At 33.4% G+C, this 18,795-nt stretch overlaps 1 protein-coding gene across 2 annotated transcripts in view; it reads right to left on the bottom strand.

Moving 5' to 3' along the window:
- Nucleotides 1-18,795, bottom strand: part of DTWD2 (DTW motif tRNA-uridine aminocarboxypropyltransferase 2) — a 116,656-nt gene that overhangs the window by 74,042 nt on the left and 23,819 nt on the right. For both annotated transcript variants that reach the window (XM_019651237.1, XM_019651236.1), the window contains exons 2-4: nt 13,091-13,181; nt 6,343-6,437; nt 3,858-4,050 (exon numbers count right to left, since the gene is read on the bottom strand). In XM_019651237.1, coding sequence (XP_019506782.1) covers nt 3,858-4,050; nt 6,343-6,437; nt 13,091-13,181 — 379 coding nt within the window. The remainder of the gene's footprint in view (nt 1-3,857; nt 4,051-6,342; nt 6,438-13,090; nt 13,182-18,795) is intronic.

Genomic DNA, 18,795 nt, shown 5'->3' on the forward strand with positions numbered 1-18,795 from the left:
GCAATGATGGTGCCAACTTGGACTAGTGAAGCAACGTCCTCCACAACTAGACTGAAGAACAAAAAAAACAAAGGATAGCAACTTGTCTGTTCCCCTTCCCCCAATTCCCCAATAAAAATCTTTAAAAAAAAAATCAATCCGTTTCAATTCAACTTACTTATTTATCTGAGATATATAAATATATATATTTATACACATATATATTAGATATATATTATATATTATACATATACGTACGTGTGTGTATGTGTGTATTAGAAAGAGTAAATGTACAGATTTCATTGTTTTTTGAAACTACTTCTAGAAACATATTTTATCTAACCAAGCCATAACTCATATTTGAGCTGGATACTGTATGACACTCTAAAAAGCCATATATATTATTTCTAAGATTATCGATATTTCCCAAATATACTAAGATGAAACTGTCTTGAGATATATGGGTATAACATGAGCTTTTATACATTGTGTTCGGTTTTAAATTACTACTTTTTTTTTTTACTTCAGGCAAAAAAATATTTAGGAAAAGACAATCTTATGGGACTACAGCTAGCAAAATTTCAATTTCAAAAAGTAAAATTTGGATATCTATCACTCTCAAAAGGTTCAGGAAAACATAACTGAAGAGAGAGACAAAGAGACAGATGCTGAGAAGGCAAATATGACATACTGTTAACACCTGAGGATATCTGAGTGACCTTTTATTATTCTTGAAATTTTCCGTAAGTTTGAAGTTATTTCAACATAAATGTTTATAACTTAGTATCTGTTGTCATATAATTACCAGGGTAAATGATGATTTTTATGCATACATTTACTTTCTATTTTGTGAACTTTGTTTTCATGTCTATGGCCATTTTTTAATTGAGATTTTTCACCTATACCTTATTAATTTTAAGAACTTTTAAGCTTATGCTGCCTTTATCTGTTTCATGGTTGTCCAGAAAGCCATATGTCTTTTCACTTTAGTTTATGGTAGTATTTTTTCCCCATGTAGTCAATTCTATCTGATATTGCTTTCAGTATTTTTTTAATCTTATAGTTGTAAGATACCTATTTCAAGGTTAAACAAATATACACTTATATTAGCTTCTGATTTGGAAAAACAGAAAGAATAAAAGATGATAGAAATGTATGGCATAGTAGGACTGGGGAAATTATTCAATTTACCTATTTCATTATCTGCTACTCAATTTAAAGTAATAAAATAATTTTGGTGATTATATTTTAAGTAGCTTTTAATCTTTGTAATGTGACTATGTACTTCATTTCTGTGGCAGTCATGTAGTTAACACAAAATGAAAAATTAGAGATACAGACACAGCATATCCATACAAAATAGAAAAAAATTCAAATATTTGCATTACAATGTTTCACAGACAAAATACTTTCATTAAACTTTTTTTGTAGATTGGGCAATATCTAAATGCAACGTGAACTTAAAATTTTACCTGGAGCACACCACAATATAACAGTATCCATGCCTTTTATGAATTGGTTCTTGTGGAACACAAGGAATATTTAAGAAGTTAGATAAACCTATAAAGGTTCTATATGTAAATATCCTGGATGGAAATTTTCCATTTTAGAAGCAGGTATACTTAGATTAAGGCTATAGCCTCTGGCTCAAAACTAGACTGGTTCAAATCACAGCTCTGCTGTGAAAGTTATGTGATCTAAAGCAAACGAACATCTCCGTGCCTCAGTTTCCTCAACTGTTATCTAAGATAAAAACAATCCTTACCTCATGGGATTTGGAGAAAGTTATAACATGCTAATACATGTAAAGCACTTGGAATTGGGACTGGCCCATTCAAAGCATTCAACACATTAGGTAATTTTTTAGAACTGTTTTTCATATTTGAGTCTCATCTAAAAACCATGTCTGCATTTCAGTCAAAAGAAATGGAACTACAAAGAATTTGACTTGTAAATCTCAGAATCAGGTTTCACTATTATTTTTCACTAAGTACATGGCTTACATGCACATAACAACAGAGAAGTTAAATATGCAACACAAAAACTATTGGAAATACAGAGATAACTTCATTGAAAATACATAAACAGAAGCTTTTCATATACCTTTTTAAGTATCAAATAGCCCAAGTATGCCAAAAATAAAAATGTACAGAAAAATGCAAATTAAAAAATCTTTAGAAAAATGTAAACACTTTCTTTGCTAAATAGAGAATGTGAATTATTCTTATTCATAGAATATGTACAAAATTTTATCATGTACTTATCCACATATACATCATAAATTATTCAAAATATTGCAGGCAATGTTCTTTTATCAGAATCAAACAAAATCAGAAATAAAAATGTTATAACACTTGAGAATTTAAGAGCTCACTGATAATCCATGGGTAGAAAGAAATCAAAACAAATTATAAATTATAACAATATATAGCTATAAGAACACGTGAACCCTAAATTATAGAATACTATGAAAGTTATACTAAAAAGAAATATTGCAGCCTTCTCTTCCTTTACTATTTTTTTTTCTGGGTTTTTTTTTCTTTTTTTCTTTCTCTTCCTTTATTATGAAAGAAGAAACTCACAGGTCTTAAAGGAATGTAGTACTCTTAGTGCAAATCTTACAAAATAAAAAAAAATAAGCAGAAAGGTGAAAGAAATTGATGAAGATACAAGCTCAAATTAATGAAATAAGAATAAAATGTAATAGTCATTAAAACAACCTAAAAGCTAACTTTTTAAAAGAGCAATAGTGAAATCTCTTTTGAGTCTGTTCAATGAAAAAATGGGTGTGTGTGTGGGGTGTGTGTGTGTGTGTGTGTGTGTGTGTGTGAGTGTGAGAGAGAGAGAGAGAGAGAGAGAGAGAGAGAGAGAGAGAATGAGAGAGTGAGAGACTGAGAGAGAGAGAGAGATATTAGAAAAGAGAAAGGATGCATTCTGAAGAAATTTAAATAAGTATGTATGAAAATATACAGGTATATGGCAGCCAATTTAATTCAGGGGAAAGAAATAATTCCCTAGAAAAGATAAAAGGTATTAAAAACTGAACCAAATAGAATTAGAAAGCTTGAATAATTTCCATAAAAAGGGTTTGAAAGAAATTTTTAAAAGTCACCATTTTTAAAGAGACCAGGACCAGGTGGTTTGGCCAGTGAATTCCATCAAATGTTTAAGGAAAAAGGAATTCTAATATTGTTGAAATTATTCCGGGGCATAGCAAAATATTAAAATATTTCCTATTTATTTAATGAAGTTAACGTTATCTTAATATCCAATTCTGATAATAAAAGTACAAAAACTTATGAATTATAATTCAATGCCATTAAATGAAATATAAGCTTCAGCAATATATCAAAAGGATAATATAATATGACCAGGTAGAGTTCACTCCAGGAACACAGGAATGGTTCAGTATTAGGAAATGCATCATCGTCACCACTAATTACATCAACAAATTGAAGGACAAGCCATATGATTATAATAATGAATGACAAACAAGTATTTCATAGAAATTCTGTCACTCCTTATAAAAACAAGGTAATTTAGTTACCAAATAAAAGTATTAAACATAACAGTTCCTAACAAAAACATTAGTACACCTAGAAGTAATTAATCCTTAGACTTCTCTGATTAAATGCCTGAGAGGCTCTTAATATAGTAAACTATGGTGAAGTTTGAAAGTGGGAATTGAGAAGGACAGTTGTGAAATTTTCTACATATTTATCTCAAATACACACACAAGCATATGCATATCTATGTATACATTCACATATGTAAATACCATCAAAGTCATATATAAAAATGTATGTCTACCCCCTCACAGACAATACATACAATAAATTCTACACTTGTATTTAGTCTCTGTTAAAATGTGAGTTTACCTGTTTGGGCAGTCGGAACAAGGAATTCTTATAGAAAATGTCCTTAGCCTGGCTCCATGTACCATCGATGATGATGATTGTAGAAGGATAAACAGGAGAATCTAATATAAATTCTTCCAAATTAGCAGCTTCATCCCCTGGATATAATATTAATGTACCAGACTTCTGACAAATAGCTGAAAGTTCAGGATCTCTAAAAGTTTTAAAAAGAAAATCTTTATTAGCTTCTTGGGAACAAAAAGTTTACTATTCTAACTGAACTTTATTCAAAAATACATATCAAAGCATTGTGGCACTGGAGATGTAATAATAAACGAGATAGCCTCTGTCTGCTGGAAACAAAACAACCTTGAGGGGAAAGGAGACAAGTTAAAGAGTCAATTAAAGACAATAAATGGCATCTTCTTCAAACCAATAAATGGCATCTACGACAATGTACAGTCAATATCATATTTAACAATGTTCCTTGAGATGCGGATCAAGGTAAAGATGTTGGCTTTCACCACTCCTAACACACATTGTTCTGAAAGTCCCAAATATTGCAATAAGACAAGAAAAAGAAATAAAAGACATAAAAATCACAAAGAAAGAAGTGTAAATGACCCTATTTGCATTTGATAATACTACTTACACAGAAAGTCCTAAGGAATCTACAAAACAATTTATACAACTATAATACATTATGAGTTTAGAAAGTCACTGGATAGAGGGTTGATATGCAAAACCCAATTGTTTCCTTATATACTAGAGGCAAAAAAATTAGAAAATAAGTATTTTTAAATTCCATTTATAAAGGATACCAAAAGTAAATGCCCCATGGTTATTCACATACTCTAACAACAGCATACATTAATCTTCAATTACCAGATTAATATTAATCCAATAATGTTAATCGACTTTACTTTAAAATCCATCAGTGAATAATAATTTACTGAGTAAGCACTATATTAGGCACCATGGAAAAAACTAAACTACTTAATATAATGGACTCAATGTGGGTGGACTATATGGAAAAGATCAAGCTTCTTATCCTAAGCACGTTCATGGAATGGTTAGAGAGCCAAACGTCTGGGATGATCCAGATAGTTTCCACTTCTACCGCCATAAATGCACATCACTTTGGCGATAAAATAACTTAGATCCAAGTTGGTAGATTAGGTGGAACGATATATGCACATCCACCAAAGAACGAGAGAGAAACTATCATAAAGAGCTTCTGTGTGAAAGCAGGGTCACACTGTTAATAATGTGGCTGCTCCCCATGTGAAGAGCTCTGGGTCTCGCTTCCATTCCCAACAAAAGCGCACAATTCCCAACAGCAGCACTAAACACAGAGCGAATCTCTCCTTTGAGGGTAAAAGTGCAAAATCTGCAACAGAAAATTCTACATGAGAAAAGCGTGCCTAACCAACAGTTTCAGAGAAGAGAGAACGTGATTATATAAAGTACTAACATGATGTTATTTTCATAATATGAAGCTAAGTAATAAAGAAAGCTAAAAAAAAAAAAAAAGGAAGGAAAAAGTTTGGTTAATTCCCTGGGCTTGGTGTTAGTACTGGTCTTAGAATTTTCATAAATGAACTGAAAAAGAAATTTCCATATTTTCAAGGGCAAATAAATTTTGGATCTAAAAATATATTGAGCTGTGTAGACAGGATCAAAGTAATTTGTGAAGGCTTTGTGAATGGGCAGAAAAGCAACAAGTATGCTTCAAAGGTAAGAAAAGACTTGTTGAGAAATTTAAATATATATATGTATATATATATATATATACAGTATATAATATACAGTTCTGATAACATAGTCTTTAACACAGTGAAATAAGATCCAAGAACATCAGAGAGCCATCAATGAAGACATCAACTAATGGGCTGCTGCCCTAAAAATACCACATCAAACAAATTATTTTAAATATAACAGGAGAAGATGTTTTATCCTTTAAAAAAAATATGATGTGCTCATAACTAGAATACTAAATCTAGTTGTAATCAATGTACCTTAGGAAAGCTTTCATGGGCTAAAAATGGATAGATATGTGTTTATTTACATAAATGTATATCATACATAATTATTAAAAAAGAAAAAAAACTGAACAAAATCTAATACAAATACCCTACCATCTTGAACAAATATGAAATAAACAGCAAATATATACATATATATGTATATATGTATATATATACATATATATATATACATATATATGTATGTATATGTATATCTTTTAGGCCCAATATACAAATATTAGTATGGAATTCAGATAATGTTATCATTCCTTTGTTTATTCCATTTTGGTCTGTTTGGGGTCAGTGTTTTTATTTGTTTTGCTTTGTCTTGTATTATTTTGAGGGAGAAGACAGAACTTAAACTTGTTGACCACTTCCAATATACAACGTTGTAGGTCTAATGAATAAACTGAAGAAAACTATTTTTAAAGATCTATGCAGAAAACGATTATTTTAAATTGCCCTAAAGGTTAATTTACCTGTCTTCACTGAAGCGACGACCAATCTTGACTTTACACTTGTCTTGGGGTAGGCATGCTGCTAGTAGAGGAACTGTCCGCAACACTTTGCTTTCCTTTCATTAAAAAAATAATTAAAACATAGATTTTTAATTAGACACAATTTTAAAAAGTTTATCATGAACATTTGATTCATAAAACTGTACAGAAGTTTTACAAACTTTTACTACAGAACGCAGTTTAATAAAAAGATCTATAGTTTCTCTGATTTACAATATTGTAAATATAACACAAATGTACATTTTTATTCTATTTAGGTATGTTTAGAGATTTATTGATAAAATAAGATAGCATTAAATAATATTATAAAAATGTAAATTTGTGTTTAATTAAATTGAATAATTTATTCTGACAAATTTTTTATTTCAATAGTAATTACATTTTGTAGTATTTCAACTTGAAGACAATTGCCTAGATCTGTATATCTAGAAAGCAAGAAACGTGTTCAAAAAAAACAAAACAAAACAAAACAATGAAGCATATCAAAGAGACACAGAAACCAATTTTAAAGAGCTCTCAACAGCCAAACTGGAACAATTTGAGCAACAAAATATGTAACATAGTATTTGGATTATAATCCAAAGTATAAAATAAATACAGCGTTCAGACTGATATAAGAAATGATTGAATAAATAAATAAATGGGAGAGAAGAGACAAATCACTCTTATAGAAGAATTCCAAGTAATAAACATAAACACTCCCCACTCCAGGAAGTGAAGCTTATTAATCTCTCCCTCCTACTTGAATGTAGGCTGACCTTACTTCCAAAGAATAAAGAGTACTGACATGGAAAAAAAATAAAAACTTTAGAGTGCAGAAATCTGGTAACCATTTCTGTAAGTTCCATTAACTATCACAAGTGATTTTTTTCAACTTCCTAGCTTCCAACACTAAAACTACCTTTCTTGCTGTCACAAGAATTCTACCCTGAATCCCAGTAGAGCCAGGTGATTAGCTATTCTGTCTTGGCCTCCCACCTTTCTTGGTTATTTTGGTCTATATTGCTCAGACACTCTGGCTCTTCTCTGCTGGTCCAACTAGGAAAGTCATGCTTGATCAAATAAGTGACAGAGCCCCTCTCTAATCAGTTTACCTACATACAGTACAATGTTATCTTTATAATATCTATAAAATCCTCTTTATGTATATCCTCACAGTGATAATTTGACTATTTTTTCATCTGCAAAAAATGACAATGTCTCTATAGAATAGCAATATTACTTACTTTCCTTTAGGAATATCAACCACTTAGCAAATTAATACATAAAACAATAATGTTACATATTAATTTATTAAATTAAAAATAAATTTATAATTACATTTGTTTATAACAAAGAAAAAGTATTGTAGTAACAGTATTCAACAATCTCTCACACACACACCATTTAGAGACATTTTTGTGTTTACCTCTTTTGCTGCTGGGTCCCTGAAGTGTTGATTAAAACAATATGTAAAAACTAAATTTAAAAAAATACTGAGAGAGGGCTGGCCGAGTGGTGCATTGGTTAAGAGCTGGCTTGGGATGCCAGCTCTGAGCAGCAGAGCCCCGGTTCAGATCCCACATGAGGGCCAGTGACGCTGCCCTCTACAGCTAAGATGGTGAAAAACAGCTCAACCTGGAGCTGGGCTGCTGTGAGTGTGAGTCGCCGGCGATGGGGCAGGCTGCAGCCCCTGTGGCAGTGGGTTGCCATGGGCTACCGTGTGTAGCCAGCAGCCAGCTTGAGCGGCCAGCAGCTGGTGTGAGCTACCAAGAGCCTCTGTGAGCAGCCGTCTAGAGGCCGGCGACCGATCTGCCTCGCCTGGGAAGAGTGCAATGATAATACCAACATGGGCCAGTGAAGCAACGTCCTCCACAACTAGACTGAAGAACAAAAGGACAGCAACTTGTCTGTTCCCCTTCCCCCTATTCCCCAGCGCTGTTCCCCTCCCCCAATTCCCCAAATAAAATCTTTAAAAAAAAATGCTGAGAGTAGTTAAATTGGTCAACTAATAAAAAGTGAAAAGGAAATAGGAGAGTAAACATTTTCTAGGATTTTTGCTAAAAAGGGCATGCAGCAGAGAGCTCTGAGGGAGCCTGAAAAGTAGCAATTTGGAGCAGCTAATATACACCTTCATCAACGGGACTAGGAGGAGATAGGTGAGGGGAGTTTTAGGATAATTTATAATGTTTCATACTGTTTTCTTCCTTCTTGATCATCATTAGAAGGCACTGATACATACTTAAATCACTTTCTAAACTTTTATCAAAGTAACACATGTATATATGTCAAGTTAAGAGTGCCAAAAAATGTATCATGTTTCCAGATACACTCCCCTGTACCACTTCCCAGAGGCAATCCCTTGAACTCTTTTTTAGCTATATCTTTTGGTAGTTATCTCTGGATTTTTAAATAATATGTGTGTAATGCTATCACTTGATTTATCAACTTCATATATCTACAAACTACAATTTATTATCATAATAGCTAACTTTAATGTACATAATTCAAATATATTCTAGATAAATTTACTGTTCATAATAAATTGGTAAAGAAGTATATCTTTTACTATGTCCATTTTACTAATGATGAAACTGAAGCACAGAGACATTAATTAACCTGCCCAGAGTTATGGAGTTTACAGGGCTGTTCATGATTTAAACTCAAGCAATCTGGCTCCTGAGCCCTTACTCTTAACTACTGCACTTTATAACTTCAGCCTCTCATAATCAATGAGGATTTTGCTTTTCTACATCACTCCTTACCTTCACATCTTCTAATAGTTTTAGTTAAATCAATAGACAGAGTTTACCTCATTATGGCTAGATATACATTGTTCAAAAAGGCCAAGCAGTTTAACACAACCTGTCTTGTAAAGCTTTTTGCTATTTTTGAGATAACTGTTTTGTTTTTATCCTTAAGTAATTTTCTACATTCATATACCTACTCTTTGACATGTACCATCATATCACTTCCATATCATCCACTCCATCAAGTCGTCTATTCCCAAAGCCACCTCCTAGAGCCTATCCAAATGGTTTCCAATCCCTTTTTAGGGAAAGTCATCAAATTGGCATATTCTTTTATTGAAAATAGTGTGCTGAAATTAAGCATTAGGCAGCCAAATATTATTGAGCTAGATTAAGATTGGAACGCTCCTTGGGTGATAAGGAAAAACAATATAGATATACTTGTACTCATATATACATAATATACAATTGTAACACACATAATTATAGACTGATCACCTAAATTATGAATTAACCATGGATGAATGGATGGATAGATGGAAGGAAGAAGGGACAGAGAGAGGGAATGAAGTAAGTAAGGAAGGAAGGAGAGTAGAAAGGAAAGGAGGATTTGAAAACAAAATTTCCACAAATCAATACAAATAACTACATTTTAAGAGCCAACTTAAGTCTGGAACCACACAATAATAAAAGGCCACCATACTATGATGCTGCAAATGAAAACAGCATTCATCATCTAAAGTTAAGTTTTAGCCAAAATTGTTAAGGCCAGTAAATTATCATTTTATGTAAATTTGAGCGGCAAGGTGCTGTAAGTTTAAATGCAATAAAATAATGCTAGTGATCAAACTGTCACAATCCTGACCACAGCATTTTGTTGTTAACACCAAAAAAAAGGTTGCCTTTGCAAGGGAAGTAAAAGCAAAAATAAATGAATGGGACTATGTCAAACTAAAAATCTTCTGCACAGCAAAAGAAAGCATCAACAAAACAAAAAGGCAACCAACCGAATGGGAGAAGATATTTGCAAACAACACCTCTGATAAGGGGCTAATATCTGAAATATTTAAAGAACTTATACAACTCAACAACAAAAAGACAAACAACTCAATAAATGGGTAGAGGACATGAACAGAAACTTCTCTCAAAAAGACATACAAATGGCCAACAGATACATGAAAAAATGCTCAATTTCACTAACTACTGGGGAAATGCAAATCAAAACCACAATGAGATATCACCTCACACCTGTTAGAATGGCTGTCATCAACAAGACAAATAATAACAAGTGTTGGAGAGGCTGTGGAGAAAAAGGAACCCTCATACACTGTTGGTGGGAATGCAGATTGGCACAGCCACTATGGAAGGCAGTGTAGGAGTTCCTCAAGAAGTTAAGAATAGAATTACCATATGACCCAGCAATCCCTCTCCTGGGTATATACTCAAAATATCTGAAAACCTTTATCCATTAAGATATATGTGCTCCGATGTTCACTGCAGCTTTATTTACAGTGGCCAAGACATGGAAACAAAGTGTCCTTCGATAGATGATTGGATAAAAAAATGTGGTATATATACACCATCGAATACTATACTGTCATAAGAAAAGATGAAATAGTGCTATTTGCAACAACATGGATGGATCTTGTGATTATTATGCTAAGCAAAATAAGTCAGACAGAAAAAGTTAAGAACCATATGACTTCATTTATATGTGGGATATAGAACTCAAAGCAGGAAAGCAATAAGAAAGACAAAGAAACAAAAACTCATAGACACAGACAACAGTTTAGTGGTTACCAGATGGTAAGAGGGGAGAGATGGTAGAAGAGGGTAAAGAGGATCTAATATATGGTGATGGAAGAACTGACTCTGGGTGGTGAACACACACTGTGATATACAGATGATGTGTTATAGAAATCTATACTTGAAACTCATGTAATTTTACTAACTACAGTCACCCCAATAAATTTAACTTAAACAAAAAAAGAAATTTAAAAAAAAAAGTTTGCAGGCCGGCCAAGTGGTGTGTTGTTTAGGAGTTGGCTTGGGATGCCAGCTCTGAGCAGCAGGGCCCTGGTTCGGATCCCACATATGAGGGCCAGTGACACTGCCCTCTACAGCTAAGATGGTGAACAACAGCTCAACCTGGAGCTGGGCTGCTGTGAGTCGGCGACGGCATAGGCTGCAGTGGGGCTGGCTAGCAGCAGGTGTGTGCTTTCGTGAGCTGCCGTGAGCGGCGATCCAATGGCCAGCAAGTGACTGCCTTGCCCGGGAAGAACGCAATGATAATACAAACAAGGACCACTGAAGCGACATCCTCCACAACTAGACTGAAGAACAAAAAGGCAGCAACTTGTCTGTTCCCCTCCCCCAATTCCCCAACAAAATTAAAAAAAAAAAATGCCCAACAAATGGAATAATTAACAATTGGCAATAAAAGAATAAGTGTTTCATTTGGAAAAGGAAAATGACATATTAATATCTTTACATCTTTGTTAAAGTCTTCAAGTGGAATGAGCTTCAGAAAAAAAAAAAAAATCAATTCTTCTTCAAAAGCCTGATTCAATACATACTGTCCTGAGTTCCTAAATGCTGGAATGGTTTTAACTTCAGTTTATACTGAACCCGTTTTTTACCATATATTGATTAGTTTTGTTTTATCTATAACTTGTGGTTCTCTGTGACTTCCTTTACCCTCCTCTTCATTGCTACAGTTAATCAGGAGTTACAAACACATATACAAAACAGCACATGCATATTTCTCACTAATACACTGGATTGTCGGAAAAGTCATGATGTATTTTTTCTACATTTTTCGTTGCAAAAATGCGTCATGACTTTTCCAAGAACCCAAAAGGAAAGTATTAATTAGAAACTCTTCCATCATCATATATGTATACGGTGATGGAAGGAAATCTGATTCTGGGGGGTGAGCACACAAGGCAATATATAGATGATTATTATAGAAATGTACACTTAAAACATATAATTTTATTAACCAATGTCATCCCAATAAATTTAATAAGAATTTTAAAAAACCTCTTTATACACAACATACATACTATAAAATATACATATCTGTTCCATTCATTTAAAAGACAAAATGTGGGCCAGCTGAGTGGCACATTGGTTAACAGTTGGCTTTTGACGCCAGCTCTGAGAAGCAGAGCCCCAGTTCGGATCCCACATGAGGGCCAATGCCGCTGCGCCCTCTACAGCTAAGATCGTGAACAACAGCTCAACCTGGAGCTGGGCTGCTGTGAGTCACCGGCGACGGCATAGACTGCAGTGGGGCTGGCCGGCAGCTGGCGTGAGCTTCTGTGAGCTGCCATGAGCAGCCGTCCAATGGCGACTGCCTGCCTCACCTGGAAGAGCGCAATGATAATACCAACATGGGCCAGTGAAGCGACGTCCTCCACAACTAGACTGAAGAACAATTGGACAGCAACTTTTCTGTTCCCCTTCCCCAATTCTCCAATGCTGTTCCCCTCCCCCAATTCCCCAATAAAATCTTTTAAAAAAAGAAAAAGAAAAAATGTTTATTTTGTACATTCATTTTGTAACACTAATGTGCTAAGAGTTTCTTCCATTTTAACAAGAAAAGATATCCTTGAATACAAGCTATGACAAAATTTTAAAAGCAATGATTTTCTTAGCTCTTTACTCACAAAAATCTTATTTTTTCTTCATTCAAAATTGTTGGAGTTCTAAATTTCTATACTTTCAACAACACAGTTTTTATGAAATAACACTGTTTTATGAAATAATTTTTATCTAGCTCCAAAGCATATGACACTATACTATCATATAAAATAATATATAAAAGAAACAATTTTTTTTCCCCAAGAGAATGCATTTATCATCAATTTATTTTCAGAAATGCTAAAGAGCTGGGAGGGATGAGTATGTTCATCTATGTTTCCTTTTGTATGCTAATATTCTGTTTGAAATTGTATATTCTACAAAATCTTACTCACCTCTGCTGGATGCTGAATTATATACAAGTGGGTAGAAATGTGCAGAGGATGAAGTGGTAGAAATGGACACAGACACACTTTCTGAGGCCGGCTAAAGAGCAGAAACAAAAAGAATACCTGTAAATGTTTAAAATACAATATGACAATAACCTACAACTTGAACATAATCCAACTTCATTATATAAAGAGATTTGCTAAAGCTGCATTCTTTTAAAATAAAACACCAAGAAAGAATTTAATCACTCAAACTTTACATATGAGAATTTGGAAAAAGATTCAAGTAAATTCTTTACCATCAGTATAGATCAAAGTACCTCAAAAAATCTTGTTTTAACAAACAAAAACTCATAGACACAGACAACAGTTTAGTGGTTACCAGAGAGTAAGGAGGAAGGTGGGTGGTAGATGACAGTAAAGGGGGTCAAATAAATGGTGATGGGAGGAGAAATGACTCTGGATAGTGAACACACAACATGATGTATAGATGATGTATTATAAAAATGTACACCTGAAACCTATGTAATTTGACTAACCAACGTCACCTCAATAAATTTAATTAAATAAAAAATCTTGTCTTAGTCATCTTTAGTGGAAGAATAATCATAAGTCTCCACCATGATCTTTTTATTCATGATGCAACACTTCTACTAACTTGAATTCCAAATCAAGAGCAGATCTTATGTCAAAGAGAAACCTGGCAACTTTTCTAAATTGTCATAAGTTGGAGAAAACAATATAATGATAAAATGTTAGAATATAATTACCACTTAAAAGAGAGTTCTAATCAAACTTAACCATCAATCAACATGGAGAGCTTACCAATTATGAGAAGAAACCCAAACAGGGACCATCAAATTATATTTGGCTAGAATTATATCCACAGAGTATCTGCCTTATCCATTAAGTTTCCCTTCTGTTATTGTTTACTTTGTTGTTTCTCTTTTACTTTCTTTTGAGTGCTTTACTATTGTTTCAGTAACACTCATGTTCATTACAAAATTCAGATGGAATAAAAGGGTATACTTCCTATCTCAGTCCTCCACCCTAGGGCATTCTCTGCCCTAGGGGCAAACAATGACCAGATTCTTGTGTATCCTTCCAAACGAATTGTAGGAACATACATAGATACTTTACCATTAAATCCTATATTTGATATATATGAAACTCATCAAATAGCCAGATACAGCATATCATGGGAACAATTTGTCAAAACAGATCACTACTACAGTAAGATATTATGTCATTACAATAGTATACAAGTGAATGTTATACTAAAGGGAATTCCCAACAGCATACTTAATACTACAAAAGTGACAGCTATCAAGACATTCTTCAATTTTAATTATGCAGTTATAGCCCGAGGTAACAAATGCGTATATTAATAAACCACAGAGTAAATTGGTTTGATTATATCTACCACCTCATTCTGCAAGAAACTGTCTAATCCATGCTCCTGCTGAAGAAATTATCTAGACGATAACCTAGGCAGTGGTAGAAATGTGTTGACAACATGATCCCATGCCCCTCTCCAGCACTGAGTCTAGACTGGATGACTAACCCAAGAAAAACCAATATGCTCACTTTCCAGTGCCATCTGAAATGATTCGGTGACATTACTCTGCCCTACACTGGATTCCCTCTCAGGAAAGTGAGCAGATTTGCAGGGATGGAGGGAGTCATTCAGGGGTCACGAGAGGAGTGAACACAAGTAAACACAGAGAGGCGCAGACAGTGATTGATGGAGCTAGCTGTACTGACAAACAGACCAAGGGCTGAAGTTAGAAAGGAGTCCTCATTTAGCAGCAGAACAGCAGGATAAGGTACATTCAAATTCTAAAATTTTAAGGTTCTGACTTTTTTTTTATAGGAAACTCTGTGTATGACTGAAATGCACAATCAGATGTCAAAATTCTTTTATAAAATGTAATTTAAGATCAGATGAAGCCATTTAAAAAATTCAGAATTTAGTTGAATATCAACTTTAAAATCTATAAATTGTATAATTGTAAGAATATAAAAGAATGAAAAAAAAAGTCATATGCCCTATGCAGGAAACATCCACGTATGCATAGAGCCAAAGAAGTGCAAAAACCAATGACGTATACAAGCTGGACAGAAACTACAGACTTCCGTGGATAGTAGAAAACTGGGTAAATAAACACTGAAAAAAAAATCTTTAGCTCATGATATTTACAGTGATAATAAAAGTTCTTAGTATGACAGGATAGTGCAAAGAACTGCTCTGGATATTGGTAGCTCTTGGGTATCATGTCTGACCAAAACCTCTGTTCGTTAAAAAATTTTTTTTTTTTTAATTTAAAGAAGTGCTCAGTTACCTGGGATGGTAATTTCCTTACTGGAAAGACGTCTTTGAGCTTTAGGAATATTTAGAATTAAGTAGTTTGGAAAGTTGCACTTGTAGGATGATAGAGAAAGTTGCTTCACAGACCTACTCTCCAGTGAAACAAGCAAAACTGACAAAAACTATTTTTAAAAACAACCATTTAAAGTCTCTGGGAATTGTCCTAAGGGCGTATTCGAAAAAAGAAACATTATTCAACAAAATCTACTAAAATTTGGTATTGGGATAGTTTGTGGCATACAATATATTACATGAGGGCAAGAACTTGGCCTATTTTTTTCACTTTTGTATCCCAGCCTCCAGCATAGTAAGCTATCAATAAATACTGTTGACTATCTGAAGGAATAGCTAGATGCCTTTCTCCTCCCACAGAATTCCTTATCTATCCCTTCATTTTCTTACATATCAAATACTGATCTCTTCTTCACTTCCTCTCTAATATTTCAGCAATTAGTTTCTATTATAAAAGAAATTCAGAATCTCAAATCTTTGTTATAATTTGTAATCATTCTAATAAGCAATAGCACATAAGAGGCAAAAATATTTACTGAAGAAAATATTTACTAATTAAAAAAGCAGCTAAGCACTTTATATGTAAACACTGCTACTATGATTTAAGCTAAAATTAATTGTTTTGGCTTATGCTTTGACATGCTTATAAAATATCATTACCTATTTATTTTAAAGCATGTCCCCTTTATTAGCCTAAATCTAATTACCATTACCTCAAACTAATAAAACTATAGTTCTTTAAGACATTTTGCATTCCAATTGATCAACTTTATATTTAGCAAGTTACTTTACAATAAGAATTTGCACTTGTTTTTTTAACAGCAATATTCTCATACTTTCCTTCTCCATAACAGTCTGTATGCCCTGTGCTGGTGACTAGCTTTCCAAATGTTCAACTAGTGGATAAGTGCACAGTAAATGCTCTCCTCCTACTAAAATCTTTTTGCAAAGAACAAAAAAACCTCCCTACATCCAAACTTAACTCTTAAATATTTAAAATCAATAATGCATTAAATAACTTATAAATTCAGCAGATTTTTATTATGTCATTTCAGGTGTACAAAACAACATAATGATTAGACATTCACACCCCTCATAAAGTGATAACACCCCCCCAAGTCTACTACCCCTCTGACACCATATATAACTGTTACAATAACACTGACCATATTCCCTATGCTGTACAATAAATTCAGCAAATTTTTATTCAAATATTTACTGTAAACCTAACTATGTGCCAGATATTAGGCACTTAGGACAATAAAACAAAGATTCCTGCCCTCATAGAGCTTATTTATTCTCACTGTGCCAGAAAGAATTTTTTAAAAGTTCCTTCAGAGGGTAAGGGAGGCGGGAGATGGGAGAAGAGGGTAAAGGGGATCAAATATATGGTGATGGAAGAACTGACTCTGGGTGGTGAACACACAATGTGATATATAGATGATGTATTACAGAATTGTACACCTGAAACCTATGTAACTTTACTAACCATTGTCACCCCAATAACCTTTAATTAAAAAAATTAAAATTAAAAAAATAAAAGTTCTTTGCTTCCTATCAACTATCACAGTTGACAGGAAAAAATATACCAGATAACTACACATAAAAACTGATTTATAAATAATAAGCATTAATTTTAAAACAAAAATTAAACCACTTCTAAAATTTATATAGATCTGAAGAAGGAAAATTAGTATCTGAAGAAATATGGACTTGTCAATTGAGTATAGGTTTGGGAAATAACTATTAAGATATGTCGCTGACAATGTCATCATCTTGCTATTTGACCTTGAGCACATCACAGGTTTTCAATTTCCACCTTCATAAAACTAGTAATAAGGCACCAAGAAAGTGCTGGGGAACAACTACTGAATCACAGGAAAATTTTACAAAAATGTAATCATTTATGACTATTATTTTTCAGCTAATGTATAATGGAATGACCAAAATAAGAGCTGAGATTTTTTTCCTTCTTCCACATTAACAACGCATTGCACATGTATTATAAATACTGTTTTCCATCAGTGGAGTTCATCTTCTTTAAAATCTATACAACCCAATTAATGTTAATTATATTCTTAAAATATAAATGGAATTTTCAAGTAATTTCCCTGAGGGAATTTTATGAAATAAAAGGATTAAGGATTACAGGAATGAATATGTAGGTTTCCTGTCAGACTAAGATTGACTGGCTTCCGAAGTGAATGACATAATACAAGGGTAATCTGTCACTCTGGGCATGCTATCTCTGACAGCCTGTAGGCAAATGAAATTAAATTTGACATATGACTAGAGATGCTAGGACCTACAAAAAAAACTTTCAAAAGTTTAATTAAATGTCTTACATAATTCACTGAAAGCTATTTTTCTCATAGTACTAATTTTAACCAAAAAAATTTCACATAGGCAAACTTTAAAGATTAGTGAACACATTTACAAGCATTACTATTTTTACAGGATTTTTTTACCCACTGAAATAAAGGAAATGTAGAACCCAGGAAAAATAGTGCACCTCAAATTTACCAACACTCAACAAAATTTTTAAGTCCCAACAGAGTGAAAAAGCAAAGAACAAAGAGTTTCATAGCCTTTAAAGATCAGTTGAATAAAGACACTGCATTACACATAAAAATGCCAACAACTTTCTAATTTTAAAAGCCACAGAAAAATTAAATACCACAGTGCCCTCTATTGTCATTTTAAAGAAACTTAAAAATCTGTAAAATAAACTCTAGTTTTTAAATTTCTGAAACTATATTCAACATAACCAATTAAAGAAACAGTTCTTCATTATGAATATAGCATTACAAACTTTCATCTCAAAAAGTAAAGAAAAACAGGTAACATCTACCATGTCTGATTGCTTCAAGTATAAATAACAATAATACTCTCATACCCCCCAAAATTGTTTTTATCACTACACTGTTCTATTTTATAACTGCCTTCAGGAGTAGAGGAAGGATAGGCTGAGAGTGTAAAAAAAAAATCACTGTTATAGAAGAGGAAGTTACTTTATAAAGAGAATAAATATCTTTATTTTATTTTTATTATTTATTTAGTTAGTTATTTTTTAGCTGAACCATCCTGCCACCTGTTGGCAGCTGAGCAGCAGCTCAGCTCAGGCTGGGCATCGAACCACTGTTGCTCAGAGCTCGCACTCTTGAGCGAGCTCTTAACCAACTGAGCCACTCGGCTGGCTCCGAGAATAAATATCTTTAGATGAGACTTTCAGAGACCTGTACCCGCGAGGGCATGCCTAAAGCAGTGGTCTCCAAAGGGGGTTAAGTGAAATGACCCAATGAGGTGCAAAAGAAAATATTATCACTTCATT

This window comes from Hipposideros armiger, unplaced genomic scaffold (assembly GCF_001890085.2).
Source record: "Hipposideros armiger isolate ML-2016 unplaced genomic scaffold, ASM189008v1 scaffold_156, whole genome shotgun sequence".
In the NCBI taxonomy this organism is placed as follows: Eukaryota; Metazoa; Chordata; class Mammalia; order Chiroptera; family Hipposideridae; genus Hipposideros; species Hipposideros armiger.